General features: G+C 47.9%; 1 protein-coding gene across 1 annotated transcript in view; it reads left to right on the top strand.

Moving 5' to 3' along the window:
* Positions 1 to 20989, top strand: part of lhx8a (LIM homeobox 8a) — a gene marked incomplete at both ends in the record, with an annotated part of 22180 nt that extends 1191 nt beyond the window's left edge. The window contains 8 exons of the mRNA XM_080524675.1: positions 7729 to 7859; positions 8223 to 8274; positions 8525 to 8646; positions 10728 to 10981; positions 18157 to 18260; positions 19385 to 19480; positions 20558 to 20759; positions 20910 to 20989. Coding sequence (XP_080380801.1) covers positions 7729 to 7859; positions 8223 to 8274; positions 8525 to 8646; positions 10728 to 10981; positions 18157 to 18260; positions 19385 to 19480; positions 20558 to 20759; positions 20910 to 20989 — 1041 coding nt within the window. The remainder of the gene's footprint in view (positions 1 to 7728; positions 7860 to 8222; positions 8275 to 8524; positions 8647 to 10727; positions 10982 to 18156; positions 18261 to 19384; positions 19481 to 20557; positions 20760 to 20909) is intronic.
* Between the last annotated feature and the right edge of the window lie 791 nt (positions 20990 to 21780).

The raw sequence follows: 21780 nt of genomic DNA, 5'->3' as shown, positions 1-21780 counted from the left end.
GAACTCACAACCTTCCGATCACAAGTCCAACTCACTATCCACTAGACCACCACTACCCCTTAACTGTCTGTCTGTTTACCTGTTGGTCTATCTGACTGTCTATCTGTCTGTCTATCTGCTGTTTACCTGTCTGTCTGTCTGTTTACCTGTCTGTCTGTTTACCTGTCTGTTTACCTGTCTGTCTGTTTACCTGTCTGTCTGTTTACCTGTCTGTCTATCTCTCTGTTTACCTGTCTGTCTATCTGTCTGTTTACCTGTCTGTCTATCTGTTTGTTTACCTGTCTGTCTGTCTGTTTACCTGTCTGTCTGTTTACCTGTCTGTTTACCTGTCTGTCTATCTGTCTGTTTACCTGTCTGTCTGTTTACCTGCCTGTTTATCTGTCTGTTTACCTGTCTGTCTGTTTACCTGTCTGTGTGTTTACCTGTCTGTCTGTTTATCTGTCTGTTTACCTGTCTGTCTATCTGTCTGTTTACCTGTCTGTCTGTTCACCTGTCTGTTTACCTGTCAGTTTACCTGTCTGTTCACCTGTCTGTCTATCTGTCTGTTTACCTGTCTGTCTGTTCACCTGTCTGTTCACCTGTCTGTCTGTTTACCTGTCTGTCTGTTCACCTGTCTGTTTACCTGTCTGTTTACCTGTCTGTTTACCTGTCAGTTTACCTGTCTGTTTACCTGTCAGTTTACCTGTCTGTTTACCTGTCTGTCTGTTTACCTGTCTGTCTGTTCACCTGTCTGTCTGTTTACCTGTCTGTTCGCCTGTCTGTTTACCTGTCTGTTTACCTGTCTGTCTGTTCACCTGTCTGTCTGTTTACCTGTCTGTCTGTTCACCTGTCTGTCTGTTCACCTGTCAGTTTACCTGTCTGTTTACTTGTCTTTCTGTTCACCTGTCTGTCTGTTTACCTGTCTGTCTGTTCACCTGTCTGTCTGTTTACCTGTCTGTTCACCTGTCTGTTTACCTGTCTGTTCACATGTCTATCTACCTGTCTATTTACCTGTCTGTCTGTTTAACTGTCTGTTCACCTGTCTGTCTGTCTACCTGTCTGCATAGTGCGAAATAAGGGGGAGCTCGGGGAGCTATAGCTCCCCTAGTGGTGACATGAGCTCCCCTGGAAACATGGTTTGTGAAATTTTGGGGGAGCTCTAAAATATTGATATGATATAAATGCTATTTTGGTCATGGTTTTTCTCAAAGGTGTAAAATAAGGGGAAAAAATAATATAAAAATAATAATACAAATATTTTGTTATGATTCATGAAAAAAAAGATTTTACCGCGCTAGCCTAGAGCCGCTCGGAGCGTGGGGGCACTGTCTGCAGGCATCCACTACCCACTCACGAGCTTGTTCGTTAAAAAACTGTCACCTGCGCGCCATTGTTGATGACAGTGAAAAGAAGAAGAAAAGATGTCGAAAAGAAGAAAGCAACTCACCTTGGGCGATTTCTATCCAAAGAAGTCTAAACAAAATGATGAAGAGGAAAATCCATCTGTAGCTGGTGGTGGTAGCACATCTGATGCTGCTACAACAGAGCCGAGAGAAGAGGCAGCTAACGTTAGTGCTAATGCTAACTTGACAGCTAACGTTAGTGCTAATGCTAACTTGACAGCTAATGTTAGTGCTAATGCTAACTTGACAGCTAACGTTAGTGCTAATGCTAACTTGACAGCTAACGTCAGTGCTAATGCTAACTTGACAGCTAACGTTAACGTTACTGTGGGGGCTGAAGAGACACAACAAGACAAGCCAAGAGAAGAAGCTAACGTGGAAACTAATGTTAGGAAGACAACAACAAAAAGAGGTCGGAGGAGATGAGGAAGAGGATGATGATGATGATGATGATGATGATGCTGATGACCACCCGCCTGTTGCTGGAGATGGGGGGTGCGAAGATGCTGGGGTCCCTCTGGCTGGCTGGACCAGCGAACAGTGGAGTGACTGGACCAGACGTCTCCCGTGGCTGCTCTCAAAGAATAGTTGCTTAGGCTGTACTCTATGCAGGGATGCCAAAAGCCTTCTCCTCACTGATAAAGTTGGAACGCACCTTTCTGTGTACCTGTCTGTCTGTGTAGCTGTCTGTCTGTGTACCTGTCTGTCTGTTCACCTGTCTGTCTGTCTACCTGTCTGTGTACCTGTCTGTCTGTGTACCTGTCTGTCTGTGTACCTCTCCAGCCTCTCTATAGGAGACAGAGTCAGCCTCTTTTCCAGGTTTCGTCAACCCATGTAGGAATACCGAATGCGCAGGGCTGCCAAGTCTCACGCAATCACCGTGAGACACACGCATTTCAACCAGTTCTCACGCTCTCACGCCGCAACTCTATTTCTCACGGCGAGAAATAACAATTTGTTTTACGGGACTTTTATTTTTGAAATTCCTTGAAAGAAAGCTACCGGACATGAGTTTCGTGACGTCCTCTTTCTGCACTCGCGTTATTATGCTTGCGCGTGCGCAGTCGGAGCGGTAGACGAGCGTTGCATTTTCTTGTGCTTGTTATGTCATGTTTAGTTGTAAAAACTACCTCAAATCAGCACTTCTGATTTTGAATCATCATTGCATTTTGTCTGTTTAAAGATGTCATCGAAGCAGAAAGCAGGGAGCAGTAAGCAGGCAGACCTGCTTTCAATGTGGGCAGCGAAGGGTCAGCCCCCTTCCAAAAAGGTTGCCAGGTCAGAAACCAAAACCCGTAACAGTCTGGCTCTTGATGGAACCCTTTCATCCATCATGACGGTGAAGATGGCTGGCCTGGAGCCAGAATGTTTCAAGTGGGAGCCCCCTACCTCTGTTATTAAGGCATCAAAATCTGCCACAAACGCCTACAACACAGAGTTATGAACACCGCTTGTAAGGGTTGGGGTTGTTGTACTGCATAAGATGTTGTAACTTTATAGGTCACATGGTTGATTGACAGTTAAAAGAGTGATTAATATGTTACATGGATGATTGACAATTAAAAGAGTGATTAATATGTTACATGGTTGATTGACAGTTAAAAGAGTTATTCTGATGTTACATGATTGATTTATTTATAGATAGATGATAATAAATATAATATATTTTTATTACTGTCTGAATTTGTCTTGTTTTATAACATTTTCCAATTGTTTTCATTTCTTGTGCTGGTTTATTATGATGTAAAATTGTAGGAAACTAGCAAAAATAATAATAATAATAATAATTGGGTGGGAGAGACGGGCTGCTGCTGCCAAACGTGCTCAGTTTTGCGTCGCTCCACCGGCAAAAAATCTCACTCCAAAGTTTTGGTGAAACTTGGCAGCCCTGGAATGCGCCTTTGTTTAGCGAGAGGGGTATTACGGTTATGAATGAATGAATGAATGAATGAATGAATGGTCTTTATTGTCATTGCTATAGTACAGGTACCAAACAACGACATTTGGGAGGGGTGGCTCCCCTGGTGCTAGGAAAGAAAGAAAAAAAAAGAAAAAAAATGACGGCTATTACGGTTATTACGGTTCCTCGCGAGGAACTTTGAGAAGGGTCCAGCTGCGGATATCAAATCCATCACCCGGAAATGTGATCTACCATACGTCATCATACCGCACCTGCATATTTGCATAGACTACGTCATCGCCTTACTACGGTGGAAACTACGGTGGAAACCTTGAATCGCCTTACTACGGTGGAAACTACGGAAAAAAATAATATGTAGAGTACAGTCCTATCAATTGTTCGAAAAGGAGTAGGAAGAAGCCTGTCCTACCCCTGTTTATACTTAACAATTATGCTTACATTATATAATCCAATTAATTAATACATATATTTCAGTATCAGCCGTTCTAATACTTTTTCATAAAAAATAATTTAAACCTTTTTTTAAATAGAGCAATAGAGCAATATTTCTGCTTTCCTTCATATTTTCTTCATATTTTTGACATTAGGAATATCTCCACACAGTAACTCAAATAGGGTAAGACAAGACAACAATATAGAGTATACAACATCCTCTGTTCCAGAATATGTTTTGCCCTGCACAATACTGCAATACTCCTTGATACTTTGGATCTAACGTATCTTATATGAGATTTCCAACAGAATTTACTGGGCTTAAAGTGCAGACTCTCAGCTTTAGGTTAAGGGTATTCACATCCAAATTGAAGGAAGGGTTTATGAATTATAGCTCTTATATATAATAACCAAAAGTAATTAGACAATTGACTCAAAAGCTGTTTCATGGGCCAGTGTGGGCTATTTATTCCTTCATTATTTCTTTATCAATTAAGCAGGTAAAAGGTCTGAGTTGATTCCAAGTGTGGCATTTGCATTTGGAGGCTGTTGCTGTATACGCACAACATGCAGTCAACAGAGATCTCAATGCAACTGAAACAGGCCATCCTTAGGCTGTAAAAACAAAACAAAAATCCATCAGAGAGATAGTGGGAACATTAATACTGGCCAAATTAACTGTTTGGTACATTCTGAGAAAAAAAGAATGCACTGGTGAGTGTGATGACATGGACATGCATGGCTTCCAATGGCACTGGGTCACTAGTGTTTATTGATGATGTGAAGACAGAAGCAGACAGATGAATTCTGAAGTGTTTAGGGATATTCTGTCTGCTCAGATTCAGACAAATTCAGCAAAGTTGATTGGATGGTGCTTCACAATACAGATGGACAATGACCCAAAATATAGTGTGTAAGCAACCCGGGACTTTTTTAAGGCAAAGAAGTGGAATATTCTGCAATGGCCAGAGTCAATCACCTGATCTCAACCCAATCAAGCATGCATTTCACTTGCTGAAGACAAAACTAAAGGCAGAAAGACCCACGAACAAACAACAACTGAAGACTGCTGCAGTAAAGGCCTGACAAAGCATCACAAAGGAGGAAACCCAGCATTTGGTGATGTCCATGTCCAGACTTCAGGCAGTCATTGCCTGCAAAGGATTCTCGACTAAGTATTAAAAATGAACATTTTACTTACTGTATGATTGTTAATTTGTCCAATTACTTTTGAGCTCCTGAAAATAGGAGACTGTGTATAAAAATGGTTGCAATTCCTAAATGTTTCATACAATATTTTTGTTCAACCCCTTGAATTAAAGCTGAAAGTATGCACTTCAATTACATCTTGATTGTTTCATTTCAAATCCTTTGTGGTGGCATACAGAGACAAAATTATGGAAATTGTGTCACTGTCCAAATACTTCCAGACCTAACTGTATATAAATAAAAGAATGTCAATGACCCCAGGTGTGGGACTTTATTAGGTCAAACAGGTTTGAGGGGTCAGGCAAAGGACTTGGTGGAGTCAGGCAAGGGTCAGGCGATCATCGTTGTAATCCATGGAGCAGGGCAGGAACCGTGGTGCAAGGTGCTGGGCTGGAGGTGTCCATGGTGCTGAGTGCCCACTGATGAGCTAAATAAAACATTCTATTTCTGATGAGTCAACAGCACTAGGGCTCCTTCACAAAACCCTTACTGGAATCTTCATACACTCTGTGAATTAGTCTTTACTTTCTGATGAGTCAACAGCACTAACCCCATCCAGTGCGACATGTAGATAGCATATATTTAGAATATGTAAAATGCAAACACCAGAAATGCAAGAAAGTTTGAGGTATACCAAATGGAATTAATAACAAGTGTTACGACCGTTCTGTCTAGAGTAAAATAAGGGCCTAACAGGGTAGAGTGCACAATGTACAGGTGTGTTGCAACACAAATGCCCAAAAAAGTGTACAAGGGATCAAATCAATTCAAGTTTTATTTGTATAGCGCATTTCTTACAAGATGCGACTCAATGCGCTTCACGTAATGACAGATGTTCAGTGTCCAGTGTAGTGTCCAGTGTAGTGTTCAGTGTTGTGTCCAGTGTCCAGTGTAGTGTTCAGTGTTGTGTCCAGTGTCCAGTGTCCAGTCGTGTTCAGTGTTGTGTCCAGTGTCCAGTGTAGTGTTCAGTGTTGTGTCCAGTGTCCAGTGTAGTGTTGTGTCCAGTGTCCAGTGAAGTGTTCAGTGTTGTGTCCAGTGTAGTGTAGTGTTCAGTGTTGTGTCCAGTGTCCAGTCGTGTTCAGTGTTGTGTCCAGTGTCCAGTGTAGTGTTCAGTGTTGTGTCCAGTGTCCAGTGTAGTGTTGTGTCCAGTGTCCAGTGAAGTGTTCAGTGTTGTGTCCAGTGTAGTGTAGTGTTCAGTGTTGTGTCCAGTGTAGTGTAGTGTTCAGTGTTGTGTCCAGTGTCCAGTGTAGTGTAGTGTTCAGTGTTGTGTCCAGTGTAGTGTAGTGTTCAGTGTTGTGTCCAGTGTCCAGTGTAGTGTAGTGTTCAGTGTTGTGTCCAGTGTCCAGTGTAGTGTAGTGTTCAGTGGTGTGTCCAGTGTAGTGTAGTGTCCAGTGTAGTGTAGTGTTCAGTGTTGTGTCCAGTGTCCAGTGTAGTGTAGTGTTCAGTGTTGTGTCCAGTGTCCAGTGTAGTGTTCAGTGTTGTGTCCAGTGTCCAGTGTAGTGTTCAGTGTTGTGTCCAGTGTAGTGTAGTGTAGTGTTCAGTGTTGTGTCCAGTGTAGTGTTCAGTGTTGTGTCCAGTGTCCAGTGTAGTGTAGTGTTCAGTGTTGTGTCCAGTGTCCAGTGTAGTGTTCAGTGTTGTGTCCAGTGTCCAGTGTAGTGTAGTGTTCAGTGTTGTGTCCAGTGTAGTGTAGTGTTCAGTGTTGTGTCCAGTGTAGTGTAGTGTTCAGTGTTGTGTCCAGTGTAGTGTTCAGTGTTGTGTCCAGTGTCCAGTGTAGTGTTCAGTGTTGTGTCCAGTGTCCAGTGTAGTGTTCAGTGTTGTGTCCAGTGTCCAGTGTAGTGTAGTGTTCAGTGTTGTGTCCAGTGTCCAGTGTAGTGTAGTGTTCAGTGTTGTGTCCAACCCCCAGTGGTCAGACACGGACAGCTCCGTCGGGACCACAGCTCCGCGCCTGCAAAAAGTCAGCTCTCAAAAACAAGAAAACAAGCAATAAAAATAGGGGGATAAGTAATCGGTAGACATCTGAGAATGTAGCTATTGTGAACTTTTAAATTACATTAAGTGGTTGAAGACAACGCGGCGTTTTTTAGCCCTGCCAGCTGTACATCTTATATGCATAACTGCATTTTGTTGTTGGTACTTGTACTCAGCAATGACAATAAAGTTGAATCTAATCTAATATCTCTCTAATATCTCTGATAACGCTAACCCACATAGGATTACCCAATTAGCCAAGCCAGATGAACAAAACTACGTGCGAAACAGCCGCGTAACACATGCAACAACCTAAATAATAAATACACATCTGAAAACTATAACATGTTCATTAATAATATTTCGAAATTCTCACCTGAGCTGCATTTGCCATTGTATTTGTAATTCTTCTTCTTCTTCTTCTTCTTATCAATTGCGTGTTCAAATTATTGTTCGTTAAATATCCTAGACAATGTCGCCGTGTTTTTAAAATCCATTTAAGATCCTTCAAAATCTCGCGGTTTCTCGCGGTTACTTTTACCGACGCGCTTACGATGACGTGGTCCAAAAATGGTACATCACATTTCCGGGTGATGGATTTGATGCGCGCAGCTGGATATACTTGGAACTTTAGGAAGTTTTTTAAAGACCGGCGGCGCGCGGAGCTCTGGATGACCAACCTGCACACTGCGATGCGCGAGGAGCCGCTCCTCTGCCCGCCACACTGCGGAGACCTCGAGGTAGACATGTTGTGTTCTGTGGATGATATCTAGATATATGATGTTATACTGTACAACTGTGTTATATGTCATGTAGGCGGCGCTGACCCCCCCGGACACCCAGCCTCTCCAGCGGGGGTCTCCGTCCCCAAACCCCGCCGCCCCCCTCGGCGTCTCCCCGGGAGAACCTCCACCACCACCACACGCGCTGACTCTGCTGAGGCGAATGTTTGTTTGTTTGTTTGTTTGTTTGTTTTTCATTCATTGTTTTACAAATGTATCCTGACAGGTGTTATTCTGTGTGTGTCCCCAGGGCGCTTCAGACGACGTCTTCGAAGATGAAGAGTGTTATTCTCCGTCGTCGACCTCCTCCTCCACCCAGCCTCTGACCTCCACCTCCCAGCCTCTAACCTCCACCTCCCAGCCTCTGACCTCCACCTCCTCCCAGCCTCTGACCTCCACCTCCTCCCAGCCTCTAACCTCCACCACCCAGCCTCTGACCTCCACCTCCCAGCCTCTGACCTCCACCTTCCTCCTCCCCGGGCTCTCAGCCTCCCTCCTCCCCGGGTTTCCCGTCCCCCTCCCCGGGAGGTCCGCGTGCACCAGCTGCGGTCTGGAGATCATAGACAAATACCTGCTGAAGGTGAGTTAATGTGACTTCAACACGACAACCGAAGGTCGTTTTCTAACCGTTAATTGTTTAATTGTAAATGTTTACAACAACACACAGGCCTGTCAAAGTTTGGCTCATTGACTTGACTAACTTTGTTTACAGAGAGGAAGCTCCTCTTTAGGGTTGAGGGTTAATTAATGTTCCAGGTGAACCACCTGTGTTAAGGGTTAATTAATGTTCCAGGTGAACCACCTGTGTTAAGGGTTAATGAATGTTCCAGGTGAACCACCTGTGCTGGCACGTCAGGTGTCTGTCCTGCAGCGTGTGTCAGAGCCAGCTGGGGAGACATGTCAGCTGCTACGTCAGAGGACAGGAGGTGTTCTGCAAACTGGACTACTTCAGGTAACACCTACAACCTGTCTGTCTGCCTGTCTACCTGTCTGTCTGTCTGTCTACCTGTCTGTCTGCCTGTCTGTCTGCCTGTCTCTTTACCTGTCTGTCTGCCTGTCTCTTTACCTGTCTGTCTGCCTGTCTGTCTGCCTGTCTCTTTACCTGTCTGCCTGTCTGTCTGCCTGTCTCTTTACCTGTCTGCCTGTCTCTTTACCTGTCTGTCTGCCTGTCTCTTTACCTGTCTGCCTGTCTGTCTGCCTGTCTCTTTACCTGTCTGCAAACTGGACTACTTCAGGTAACACCTACAACCTGTCTGTCTGCCTGTCTACCTGTCTGTCTATCTGTCTACCTGTCTGTCTGCCTGTCTGTCTGCCTGTCTGTCTGCCTGTCTCTTTACCTGTCTGTCTGCCTGTCTCTTTACCTGTCTGTCTGCCTGTCTGTCTGCCTGTCTCTTTACCTGTCTGTCTGCCTGTCTGTCTGCCTGTCTCTTTACCTGTCTGCCTGTCTCTTTACCTGTCTGTCTGCCTGTCTCTTTACCTGTCTGCCTGTCTGTCTGCCTGTCTCTTTACCTGTCTGCAAACTGGACTACTTCAGGTAACACCTACAACCTGTCTGTCTGCCTGTCTACCTGTCTGTCTGTCTACCTGTCTGTCTGTCTGTCTGTCTCTTTACCTGTCTGTCTGTCTACCTGTCTGTTTACCTGTCTGTCTGTTTACCTGTCTGTCTGCCTGTCTGTTTACCTGTCTGTGTGTTTACCTGTCTGTTTAACTGTATGTCTGTTTACCTGTCTGTCTGTCTACCTGTCTGTCTGTTTAGCTGTCTGTTTACCTGTCTATCTGTTTACCTGTCTGTCTGTTTACCTGTCTGTCGGTTTACCTGTCTGTGTGTTTACCTGTGTGTGTTTACCTGTCTGTCTGTTTACCTGTCTGTCTGTTTACCTGTCCTCAAGTAAACAGACACAGGTAAACAGACTGTCTGTTCACCTGTCTGTCTACCTGTCTGTCTGTCTACCTGTCTGTCTACCTGTCTGTGTACCAACAACTATTTTGTACACATGATTCCAGTATAATACCAAGGGATTGGTTGGGAATGTTTTTACAAAAGTCCATCTTGGGGCGATGTCTCAGTTACCATGGCTACCTGTCAGGTGTGTTGGTAGTTTGACATCCGTCATTTGAGAGGCTGCCTCCCCCAGCCTCCCCTGGTGTTCTACCTCCCCCAGCCTCCCCTGGTGTTCTACCTCCCCCAGCCTCCCCTGGTGTTCTACCTCCCCCAGCCTCCCCTGGTGTTCTACCTCCCCCAGCCTCCCCTGGTGTTCTGCCTCCCCTGGTGTTCTACCTCCCCCAGCCTCCCCTGGTGTTCTACCTCCCCCAGCCTCTCCTGGTGTTCTACCTCCCCCAGCCTCCCCCGGTGTTCTACCTCCCCCAGCCTCCCCTGGTGTTCTACCTCCCCCAGCCTCCCCTGGTGTTCTACCTCCCCCAGCCTCCCCTGGTGTTCTACCTCCCCCAGCCTCCCCTGGTGTTCTACCTCCCCCAGCCTCCCCTGGTGTTCTGCCTCCCCTGGTGTTCTACCTCCCCCAGCCTCCCCTGGTGTTCTACCTCCCCCAGCCTCTCCTGGTGTTCTACCTCCCCCAGCCTCCCCCGGTGTTCTACCTCCCCCAGCCTCCCCTGGTGTTCTACCTCCCCCAGCCTCCCCTGGTGTTCTACCTCCCCCAGCCTCCCCTGGTGTTCTACCTCCCCCAGCCTCCCCTGGTGTTCTACCTCCCCCAGCCTCCCCTGGTGTTCTACCTCCCCCAGCCTCCCCTGGTGTTCTACCTCCCCCAGCCTCCCCTGGTGTTCTACCTCCCCCAGCCTCCCCTGGTGTTCTACCTCCCCCAGCCTCCCCTGGTGTTCTACCTCCCCCAGCCTCCCCTGGTGTTCTACCTCCCCCAGCCTCCCCTGGTGTTCTACCTCCCCCCCCCCTCCCCTGGTGTTCTACCTCCCCCAGCCTCCCCTGGTGTTCTACCTCCCCCAGCCTCCCCTGGTGTTCTACCTCCCCCAGCCTCCCCTGGTGTTCTACCTCCCCCAGCCTCTAACCCTCCTCTCTCTCTACAGGAAGTACGGTACGCGGTGTGCGCGCTGCGGGCGGACCATCCAGTCCAGTGATTGGGTGCGGCGTGCGCGGGGCTCGGCCTATCACCTGGCCTGCTTCTCCTGCGTCTCCTGCAAGCGTCAGCTGGCCACGGGGGAGGAGTACGGGCTGGGAGGGGGAGGGAGGCTGGGGGGAGGGCCGGGGGAGGAGAGGCTGCTCTGCAAGGCCCACTACGACTGTCTGCTGGACAGCCTCAAACACCGCAGCACCGACCACGGTGAGCTCTACCTGTCTACCTGTCTGTTAGCTGTCTACCTGTCTGTTAGCTGTCTACCTGTCTGTTAGCTGTCTACCTGTCTGTTAGCTGTCTACCTGTCTACCTGTCTGTTACCTGTCTGCCTGTCTACCTGTCTGTTAGCTGTCTACCTGTCTGTTAGCTGTCTACCTGTCTGTTAGCTGTCTACCTGTCTGTTAGCTGTCTACCTGTCTGCCTGTCTGTTAGCTGTATACCTGTCTGTTACCTGTCTGTTAGCTGTCTACCTGTCTGTTACCTGTCTACCTGTCTGTTAGCTGTCTGCCTGTCTGTTAGCTGTCTACCTGTCTGTTACCTGTCTACCTGTCTGCCTGTCTACCTGTCTGTTAGCTGTCTACCTGTCTACCTGTCTACCTGTCTGTTACCTGTCTGTTAGCTGTCTACCTGTCTACCTGTCTGTTAGCTGTCTACCTGTCTGCCTGTCTGTTAGCTGTCTACCTGTCTACCTGTCTACCTGTCTGTTAGCTGTCTACCTGTCTGTTAGCTGTCTACCTGTCTGTTAGCTGTCTACCTGTCTGTTACCTGTCTACCTGTCTGTTAGCTGTCTACCTGTCTGTTAGCTGTCTACCTGTCTGTTACCTGTCTGTTACCTGTCTACCTGTCTGTTACCTGTCTTACCTGTCTGTTAGCTGTCTGCCTGTCTGTTAGCTGTCTACCTGTCTGTTAGCTGTCTACCTGTCTGTTAGCTGTCTACCTGTCTGTTACCTGTCTACCTGTCTGCCTGTCTACCTGTCTGTTAGCTGTCTACCTGTCTGTTACCTGTCTGTTACCTGTCTACCTGTCTGTTAGCTGTCTACCTGTCTGTTAGCTGTCTACCTGTCTGTTAGCTGTCTACCTGTCTACCTGTCTGTTAGCTGTCTACCTGTCTGTTAGCTGTCTACCTGTCTGTTAGCTGTCTACCTGTCTGTTACCTGTCTACCTGTCTGTTAGCTGTCTGTTAGCTGTCTACCTGTCTACCTGTCTGTTACCTGTCTGTTACCTATCTACCTGTCTGTTAGCTGTCTACCTGTCTGTTAGCTGTCTACCTGTCTGTTACCTGTCTACCTGTCTGTTAGCTGTCTACCTGTCTACCTGTCTGTTACCTGTCTACCTGTCTGTTACCTGTCTGTTAGCTGTCTACCTGTCTGTTACCTGTCTGTTAGCTGTCTACCTGTCTACCTGTCTGTTAGCTGTCTACCTGTCTGTTAGCTGTCTACCTGTCTGTTACCTGTCTACCTGTCTGTTACCTGTCTACCTGTCTGTTAGCTGTCTACCTGTCTGTTAGCTGTCTACCTGTCTGTTACCTGTCTACCTGTCTACCTGTCTGTTACCTGTCTACCTGTCTGTTAGCTGTCTACCTGTCTGTTAGCTGTCTACCTGTCTACCTGTCTGTTAGCTGTCTACCTGTCTGTTACCTGTCTATCTGTCTACCTGTCTACCTGTCTACCTGTCTGTTACCTGTCTGTTAGCTGTCTACCTGTCTACCTGTCTGTTAGCTGTCTACCTGTCTGTTACCTGTCTACCTGTCTACCTGTCTGTTACCTGTCTACCTGTCTGTTACCTGTCTGTTAGCTGTCTACCTGTCTACCTGTCTACCTGTCTACCTGTCTGTTAGCTGTCTACCTGTCTGTTAGCTGTCTACCTGTCTGTTACCTGTCTACCTGTCTGTTACCTGTCTGTTACCTGTCTGTTAGCTGTCTACCTGTCTGTTAGATGTCTACCTGTCTGTTAGCTGTCTACCTGTCTGTTACCTGTCTACCTGTCTACCTGTCTGTTAGCTGTCTACCTGTCTGTTAGCTGTCTACCTGTCTGTTAGCTGTCTACCTGTCTAGCTGTCTACCTGTCTACCTGTCTGTTAGCTGTCTACCTGTCTACCTGTCTGTTACCTGTCTACCTGTCTGTTACCTGTCTGTTACCTGTCTACCTGTCTGTTAGCTGTCTACCTGTCTGTTACCTGTCTGTTACCTGTCTACCTGTCTACCTGTCTGTTACCTGTCTACCTGTCTGTTAGCTGTCTGCCTGTCTGTTACCTGTCTACCTGTCTGTTAGCTGTCTGTTAGCTGTCTACCTGTCTACCTGTCTGTTACCTGTCTGTTAGCTGTCTGTTACCTGTCTGTTACCTTTCTACCTGTCTGTTACCTGTCTGTTACCTGTCTACCTGTCTGTTAGCTGTCTACCTGTCTGTTAGCTGTCTACCTGTCTGTTACCTGTCTACCTGTCTGTTACCTATCTACCTGTCTGTTACCTGTCTGTTAGCTGTCTACCTGTCTGTTACCTGTCTACCTGTCTGCCTGTCTACCTGTCTGTTACCTGTCTACCTGTCTGTTAGCTGTCTACCTGTCTGTTCCCTGTCTACCTGTCTGCCTGTCTACCTGTCTGTTAGCTGTCTGTTAGCTGTCTGTTAGCTGTCTACCTGTCTGTTACCTGTCTGTTAGCTGTCTACCTGTCTGTTACCTGTCTGTTACCTGTCTACCTGTCTGTTACCTGTCTACCTGTCTACCTGTCTGTTACCTGTCTACCTGTCTGTTAGCTGTCTACCTGTCTGTTAGCTGTCTACCTGTCTGTTAGCTGTCTACCTGTCTGCCTGTCTGTTAGCTGTCTACCTGTCTGTTACCTGTCTACCTGTCTGTTACCTGTCTACCTGTCTGTTAGCTGTCTGTTAGCTGTCTACCTGTCTACCTGTCTGTTAGCTGTCTACCTGTCTGTTAGCTGTCTACCTGTCTGTTAGCTGTCTACCTGTCTGTTACCTGTCTACCTGTCTGTTACATGTCTGTTAGCTGTCTGCCTGTCTGTTAGCTGTCTACCTGTCTGTTAGCTGTCTACCTGTCTGTTAGCTGTCTACCTGTCTGTTAGCTGTCTACCTGTCTGTTAGCTGTCTACCTGTCTGTTACCTGTCTGTTAGCTGTCTACCTGTCTGTTAGCTGTCTACCTGTCTGTTAGCTGTCTACCTGTCTGTTAGCTGTCTACCTGTCTACCTGTCTGTTAGCTGTCTACCTGTCTGTTAGCTGTCTACCTGTCTGTTACCTGTCTACCTGTCTGTTACCTGTCTGTTACCTGTCTGTTACCTGTCTACCTGTCTGTTAGCTGTCTACCTGTCTGTTAGCTGTCTACCTGTCTACCTGTCTGTTAGCTGTCTACCTGTCTGTTACCTGTCTACCTGTCTGTTACCTGTCTACCTGTCTGTTACCTGTCTGTTAGCTGTCTACCTGTCTGTTACCTGTCTACCTGTCTGTTAGCTGTCTACCTGTCTACCTGTCTGTTAGCTGTCTACCTGTCTGTTAGCTGTCTACCTGTCTGTTAGCTGTCTACCTGTCTGTTACCTGTCTACCTGTCTGTTAGCTGTCTACCTGTCTGTTACCTGTCTACCTGTCTGTTACCTGTCTACCTGTCTGTTAGCTGTCTACCTGTCTACCTGTCTGTTAGCTGTCTACCTGTCTGTTAGCTGTCTACCTGTCTGTTAGCTGTCTACCTGTCTGTTACCTGTCTACCTGTCTGTTAGCTGTCTGTTAGCTGTCTACCTGTCTACCTGTCTGTTACCTGTCTGTTACCTATCTACCTGTCTGTTAGCTGTCTACCTGTCTGTTAGCTGTATACCTGTCTGTTACCTGTCTACCTGTCTGTTAGCTGTCTACCTGTCTACCTGTCTGTTACCTGTCTACCTGTCTGTTACCTGTCTGTTAGCTGTCTACCTGTCTGTTACCTGTCTGTTAGCTGTCTACCTGTCTACCTGTCTGTTAGCTGTCTACCTGTCTGTTAGCTGTCTACCTGTCTGTTACCTGTCTACCTGTCTGTTACCTGTCTACCTGTCTGTTAGCTGTCTACCTGTCTGTTAGCTGTCTACCTGTCTGTTACCTGTCTACCTGTCTACCTGTCTGTTACCTGTCTACCTGTCTGTTAGCTGTCTACCTGTCTGTTAGCTGTCTACCTGTCTACCTGTCTGTTAGCTGTCTACCTGTCTGTTACCTGTCTATCTGTCTACCTGTCTACCTGTCTACCTGTCTGTTACCTGTCTGTTAGCTGTCTACCTGTCTACCTGTCTGTTAGCTGTCTACCTGTCTGTTACCTGTCTACCTGTCTACCTGTCTGTTACCTGTCTACCTGTCTGTTACCTGTCTGTTAGCTGTCTACCTGTCTACCTGTCTACCTGTCTACCTGTCTGTTAGCTGTCTACCTGTCTGTTAGCTGTCTACCTGTCTGTTACCTGTCTACCTGTCTGTTACCTGTCTGTTACCTGTCTGTTAGCTGTCTACCTGTCTGTTAGATGTCTACCTGTCGACCTGTCTGTTAGCTGTCTACCTGTCTGTTACCTGTCTACCTGTCTACCTGTCTGTTAGCTGTCTACCTGTCTGTTAGCTGTCTACCTGTCTGTTAGCTGTCTACCTGTCTAGCTGTCTACCTGTCTACCTGTCTGTTAGCTGTCTACCTGTCTACCTGTCTGTTAGCTGTCTACCTGTCTGTTACCTGTCTGTTAGCTGTCTACCCGTCTGTTAGATGTCTACCTGTCGACCTGTCTGTTAGCTGTCTACCTGTCTGTTACCTGTCTACCTGTCTACCTGTCTGTTAGCTGTCTACCTGTCTGTTAGCTGTCTACCTGTCTGTTAGCTGTCTACCTGTCTAGCTGTCTACCTGTCTACCTGTCTGTTAGCTGTCTACCTGTCTACCTGTCTGTTAGCTGTCTACCTGTCTGTTACCTGTCTGTTACCTGTCTACCTGTCTGTTAGCTGTCTACCTGTCTGTTACCTGTCTGTTAGCTGTCTACCTGTCTGTTACCTGTCTACCTGTCTGTTAGCTGTCTACCTGTCTGTTAGCTGTCTGTTAGCTGTCTACCTGTCTACCTGTCTGTTACCTGTCTGTTAGCTGTCTGCCTGTCTGTTAGCTGTCTGTTACCTGTCTGTTACCTGTCTACCTGTCTGTTACCTGTCTGTTACCTGTCTACCTGTCTGTTAGCTGTCTACCTGTCTGTTAGCTGTCTACCTGTCTGCCTGTCTACCTGTCTGTTACCTGTCTACCTGTCTGTTAGCTGTCTACCTGTCTGTTCCCTGTCTACCTGTCTGCCTGTCTACCTGTCTGTTAGCTGTCTGTTAGCTGTCTGTTAGCTGTCTACCTGTCTGTTACCTGTCTGTTAGCTGTCTACCTGTCTGTTAGCTGTCTGTTAGCTGTCTACCTGTCTGTTAGCTGTCTACCTGTCTGTTAGCTGTCTACCTGTCTGTTACCTGTCTGTTACCTGTCTACCTGTCTGTTACCTGTCTACCTGTCTACCTGTCTGTTACCTGTCTACCTGTCTGTTAGCTGTCTACCTGTCTGTTAGCTGTCTACCTGTCTGTTAGCTGTCTACCTGTCTGTTACCTGTCTACCTGTCTGTTACCTGTCTGTTAGCTGTCTACCTGTCTGTTAGATGTCTACCTGTCTGCCTGTCTGTTAGCTGTCTACCTGTCTGTTAGCTGTCTACCTGTCTGTTAGCTGTCTACCTGTCTGTTAGCTGTCTACCTGTCTGTTAGCTGTCTACCTGTCTGTTAGCTGTCTACCTGTCTGTTACCTGTCTGTTAGCTGTCTACCTGTCTGTTAGCTGTCTACCTGTCTGTTAGCTGTCTACCTGTCTGTTAGCTGTCTACCTGTCTACCTGTCTGTTAGCTGTCTACCTGTCTGTTAGCTGTCTACCTGTCTGTTAGCTGTCTACCTGTCTGTTACCTGTCTGTTACCTGTCTGTTACCTGTCTACCTGTCTGTTAGCTGTCTACCTGTCTACCTGTCTGTTAGCTGTCTACCTGTCTGTTACCTGTCTACCTGTCTGTTACCTGTCTACCTGTCTGTTACCTGTCTGTTAGCTGTCTACCTGTCTGTTACCTGTCTACCTGTCTGTTAGCTGTCTACCTGTCTACCTGTCTGTTACCTGTCTACCTGTCTGTTACCTGTCTATTAGCTGTCTACCTGTCTGTTACCTGTCTACCTGTCTGTTAGCTGTCTACCTGTCTACCTGTCTGTCTACCTGTCTGTTAGCTGTCTGCCTGTCTGTTAGCTGTCTGTTAGCTGTCTACCTGTCTGTTAGCTGTCTACCTGTCTGTTACCTGTCTGTTACCTGTCTACCTGTCTGTTAGCTGTCTACCTGTCTGCCTGTCTACCTGTCTGTTACCTGTCTACCTGTCTGTTAGCTGTCTACCTGTCTACCTGTCTCTTACCTGTCTACCTGTCTGTTAGCTGTCTGTTAGCTGTCTACCTGTCTGTTAGCTGTCTACCTGTCTGTTACCTGTCTGTTAGCTGTCTACCTGTCTGTTACCTGTCTACCTGTCTGTTACCTGTCTACCTGTCTGTTACCTGTCTACCTGTCTGTTAGCTGTCTACCTGTCTGTTAGCTGTCTACCTGTCTGTTAGCTGTCTACCTGTCTACCTGTCTGCTAGCTGTCTACCTGTCTACCTGTCTACCTGTCTGTTACCTGTCTACCTGTCTGTTAGCTGTCTACCTGTCTGTTAGCTGTCTACCTGTCTGTTACCTGTCTACCTGTCTGTTAGCTGTCTACCTGTCTACCTGTCTACCTGTCTGTTACCTGTCTACCTGTCTGTTAGCTGTCTACCTGTCTGCCTGTCTACCTGTCTGTTACCTGTCTACCTGTCTGTTACCTGTCTACCTGTCTGTTAGCTGTCTACCTGTCTACCTGTCTACCTGTCTGTTAGCTGTCTACCTGTCTACCTGTCTGCTAGCTGTCTACCTGTCTACCTGTCTACCTGTCTACCTGTCTGTTACCTGTCTACCTGTCTGTTAGCTGTCTACCTGTCTGTTAGCTGTCTACCTGTCTGTTACCTGTCTACCTGTCTGTTAGCTGTCTACCTGTCTGTTACCTGTCTACCTGTCTGTTACCTGTCTACCTGTCTGTTAGCTGTCTACCTGTCTACCTGTCTGTTAGCTGTCTACCTGTCTACCTGTCTGTTAGCTGTCTACCTGTCTACCTGTCTGTTACCTGTCTACCTGTCTGTTACCTGTCTACCTGTCTGTTAGCTGTCTACCTGTCTACCTGTCTGTTAGCTGTCTACCTGTCTGTTAGCTGTCTACCTGTCTAACTGTCTGTTACCTGTCTACCTGTCTGTTAGATGTCTACCTGTCTGTTAGATGTCTACCTGTCTGTTACCTGTCTATCTTACCTGTCTTACCTGTCTGTCTGTCTGCAGGTAAAGGAGGGAACACAGAAGGTTCAGTGTCGTCAGACCAGGAGGGTCCTGGACCCAAACCAGCCAAGAGAGCCAGAACCTCCTTCACTGCTGACCAGCTGCAGGTAAATGTGCATTAGTGTGTTTCTCTGCTTGTGTTTATACCTGACCCTGACCTCTGACCTGTGTGTGTGTGTGGCCTCTGACCTACCCTTGACCCGTCTGACCTACCCTTGACCGGTATCCCTTCTCTCGTTCCCCTCCAAAACCCTTGAACGTGCTGCATCGTCTGACTATCTCCAACAACTGACTATCTCCAGAAGACGGATCACTTAGACCCCCACCAATCCGGCTTCAAGGCTGGGCACTCCACTGAGACTGCTCTCCTTGCTGTCACAGAGGCCCTCCACTCTGCCCAAGCTTCCTCCCTCTCCTCTGTTCTCATTCTCCTGGACCTGCCTGCTGCCTTCCACACAGTCAACCACCATATCCTTCTCTCCACCCTCTCAGAACTGGGCATCTCCGGCACCGCACACTCCTGGTTTGGTTCCTACCTGGTGGGTCGCTCCTACCAGGTGACTTTGGGCTGCTGCCCGTCTGGTATTCAACCTCCCCAAATTCTCTCATGTCACCCCCCTCCTTCTCACCCTGCACTGGCTCCCAATAGCAGCTAACATCAGATTCAAGACCCTGGTGCTCGCCTACCAGACAGCTAAAGGGACAGCCCCTGGATACTTGCAGGCAATGGTAACCCCCCAAACTTCAGCCCGTTCCCTCCGCTCCTCCACCTCTGCTGGCCGACTGGCCCCACCACCTCTACACCAACATGGCAGTCACGCTGCCCTGTCACGTCTCTTCACAACACTGGCTCCCCGCTGGTGAAACGAGCTCCCCACGGCTGTCAGAACTGCAGAGTCACTCCCCATCTGAAGACCTCCATCTCTTCAGGTTACACCTTAACTGCTCCTCCTGAGACATTACCACCCCCCAGCACTGCGTCTCCTGAGACACCAGCTTTTCCCCTCTACTGTGTCTCTTCAGACTCTACTGCCCTCCTTGTACTGTCTCTTCAGTATCCCCCTTGACTGAGACTGCCAGTGGCCCCGGGCCTGAGCTAGATTCCTCTTCCTGCTACGACTGGTGGATTGATGATTCACTTACTTAGTCAAATGTATCTGTTGTAAGTCGCTTTGGAATAAGGCATCTGCTAAACGCCAAACATGTAAATGTATATGACCTCTGACCCCAGGTGATGCAGGCCCAGTTCTCCCAGGACAACAACCCTGACGCCCAGACGCTGCAGAAGCTGGCGGAGAGGACCGGCCTCAGCCGCAGGGTCATCCAGGTAGGTCACCATGTCACCATGGTTACCCCTGACCTCTCACCTGGTCACCATGGTTACCCCTGACCCCTCACCTGGTCACCATGGTTACCCCTGACCTCTCACCTGGTCACCATGATTACCCCTGACCTCTCACCTGGTCACCATGGTTATTTCAGCCTCCACATTCAATTAACACTAGAACAGCCGTGGGTGGGGTCATTAACACTAGAACAGCCATGGGTGGGGTCATTAACACTAGAACAGCCATGGGTGGGGTCATTAACACTAGAACAGCCATGGGTGGGGCCATTAACACTAGAACAGCCCTGGGTGTGGTCATTAACACTAGAACAGCCATGGGTGGGGTCATTAACACTAGAACAGCCGTGGGTGGGGTAATTAACACTAGAACAGCCATGGGTGGGGTCATTAACACTAGAACAGCCATGGGTGGGGTCATTAACACTAGAACAGCCATGGGTGGGGTCATTAACACTAGAACAGCCATGGGTGGGGTCATTAACACTAGAACAGCCATGGGTGGGGTCATTAACACTAGAACAGCCATGGGTGGGGTCATTAACACTAGAACAGCCATGGGTGGGGTCATTAACACTAGAACAGCCGTGGGTGGGGTCATTAACACTAGAACAGCCATGGGTGGGGTCATTAACACTAGAACAGCAATGGGTGGGGTCATTAACACTAGAACAGCCATGGGTGGGGTCATTAACACTAGAACAGCCATGGGTGGGGTCATTAACACTAGAACAGCCATGGGTGGGGTCATTAACACTAGAACAGCCATGGGTGGGGTCATTAACACTAGAACAGCCCTGGGTGGGGTCATTAACACTAGAACAGCCGTGGGTGGGGTCATTAACACTAGAACAGCCATGGGTGGGGTCATTAACACTAGAACAGCCGTGGGTGGGGTCATTAACACTAGAACAGCCATGGGTGGGGTCATCCCTCCCTCCCCAGGTGAGTGTTTTAACCCCTCCCTCCCTCCCTTCCTCCCCAGGTGAGTGTTTTAACCCCTCCCTCCCCAGGTGAGTGTTTTAACCCCTCCCTCCCTCCCTCCCTCTCCCTCCCCAGGTGTGGTTCCAGAACTGTCGGGCTCGCCACAAGAAGCACGTCAGCCCCTCCCACCTGGCCCAGAGCGCCATGACATCACAGACCATGACATCACTGCAGCAGAGCCAGCTGACTCCGCCCCTCCTCCTGGACGACCTCCAGTACACCGCCTACGTGCCTCTGGACACGCCCACCATCGCCACCCTGCACACCTACATGGACGGTCAGGCCACGCCTCCTCGTGATGCGTTTCCTGTTAGACTGTGTGAGTGTGTGTGTGTGTGAGACACCAGTAGATGGTAACTAAAGTGTGTGTGTGTGTGTGTGTGTGTGTGAGACACCAGTAGATTAATGTGTGTGTGGTTCTCTCCAGTCCAAAACCCCTCCTCCTCCCTTGTGTTCCAGCCTCTGCTCTCCCATTCGATGTCCCAGCTGCCAATCAGCCTCATCTGAGCTACACGTCCCGCCCCCTGGAGACCGGGCCTTCCCATTGGCTCTGAGCCTGGAGGGAGGGGCCTATGAGGGAGGGGCCTATGAGGGAGGGGCCAATGCCTTGATCAACATGATCTGATCTGACACTCAAATGTTTATGTAAAATAACCAGGTCAATGTTTAAACATTTTGTTAATATATCTTGTATTATATTATCTATTATCTGAGTCGGTTATGTTGGTTTAATTTATTTGATGTGTTTGTGACGGAGCACTTTGTTATAAAGTAACTGAGGTGGTGGAGTCCTCAGTTGGAGGTGGAAAGCTGATCTCTGACCAGTTTCTGTTGAATAAAGCCATGTGACCTGCTGACGGCTGCCTGTGTGTTCTGTTACCACGGTTACATTACTGAAACACTACTAAACACTGTTACCACGGTTACTAAACACTGCTCTGTTACCAAGGTTACTAAACAAACAACGTTACTGAACACTGTTACCACGGTTACTAAACACTGCTCTGTTACCAAGGTTACTAAACAAACAACGTTACTGAACACTGTTACCACGGTTACGTTACTGAACACTGTTACCACAGTTACGCTACTGAACACTGTTACCACGGTTACGCTACTGAACACTGTTACGACGGTTACGCTACTGAACACTGTTACCACGGTTACGCTACTGAACACTGTTACCACGGTTACGCTACTGAACACTGTTACGACGGTTACGCTACTGAACACTGTTACCACGGTTACGCTACTGAACACTGTTACCACGGTAAAAATATATACTTTCTTTCTTCTAT

The sequence above is a fragment of the Nansenia antarctica genome, assembly GCF_963989245.1.
Source record: "Nansenia antarctica genome assembly, chromosome: 2".
Lineage (NCBI taxonomy): Eukaryota > Metazoa > Chordata > Actinopteri > Argentiniformes > Microstomatidae > Nansenia > Nansenia antarctica.
This window is presented reverse-complemented; position numbering and strand designations above follow the sequence as displayed.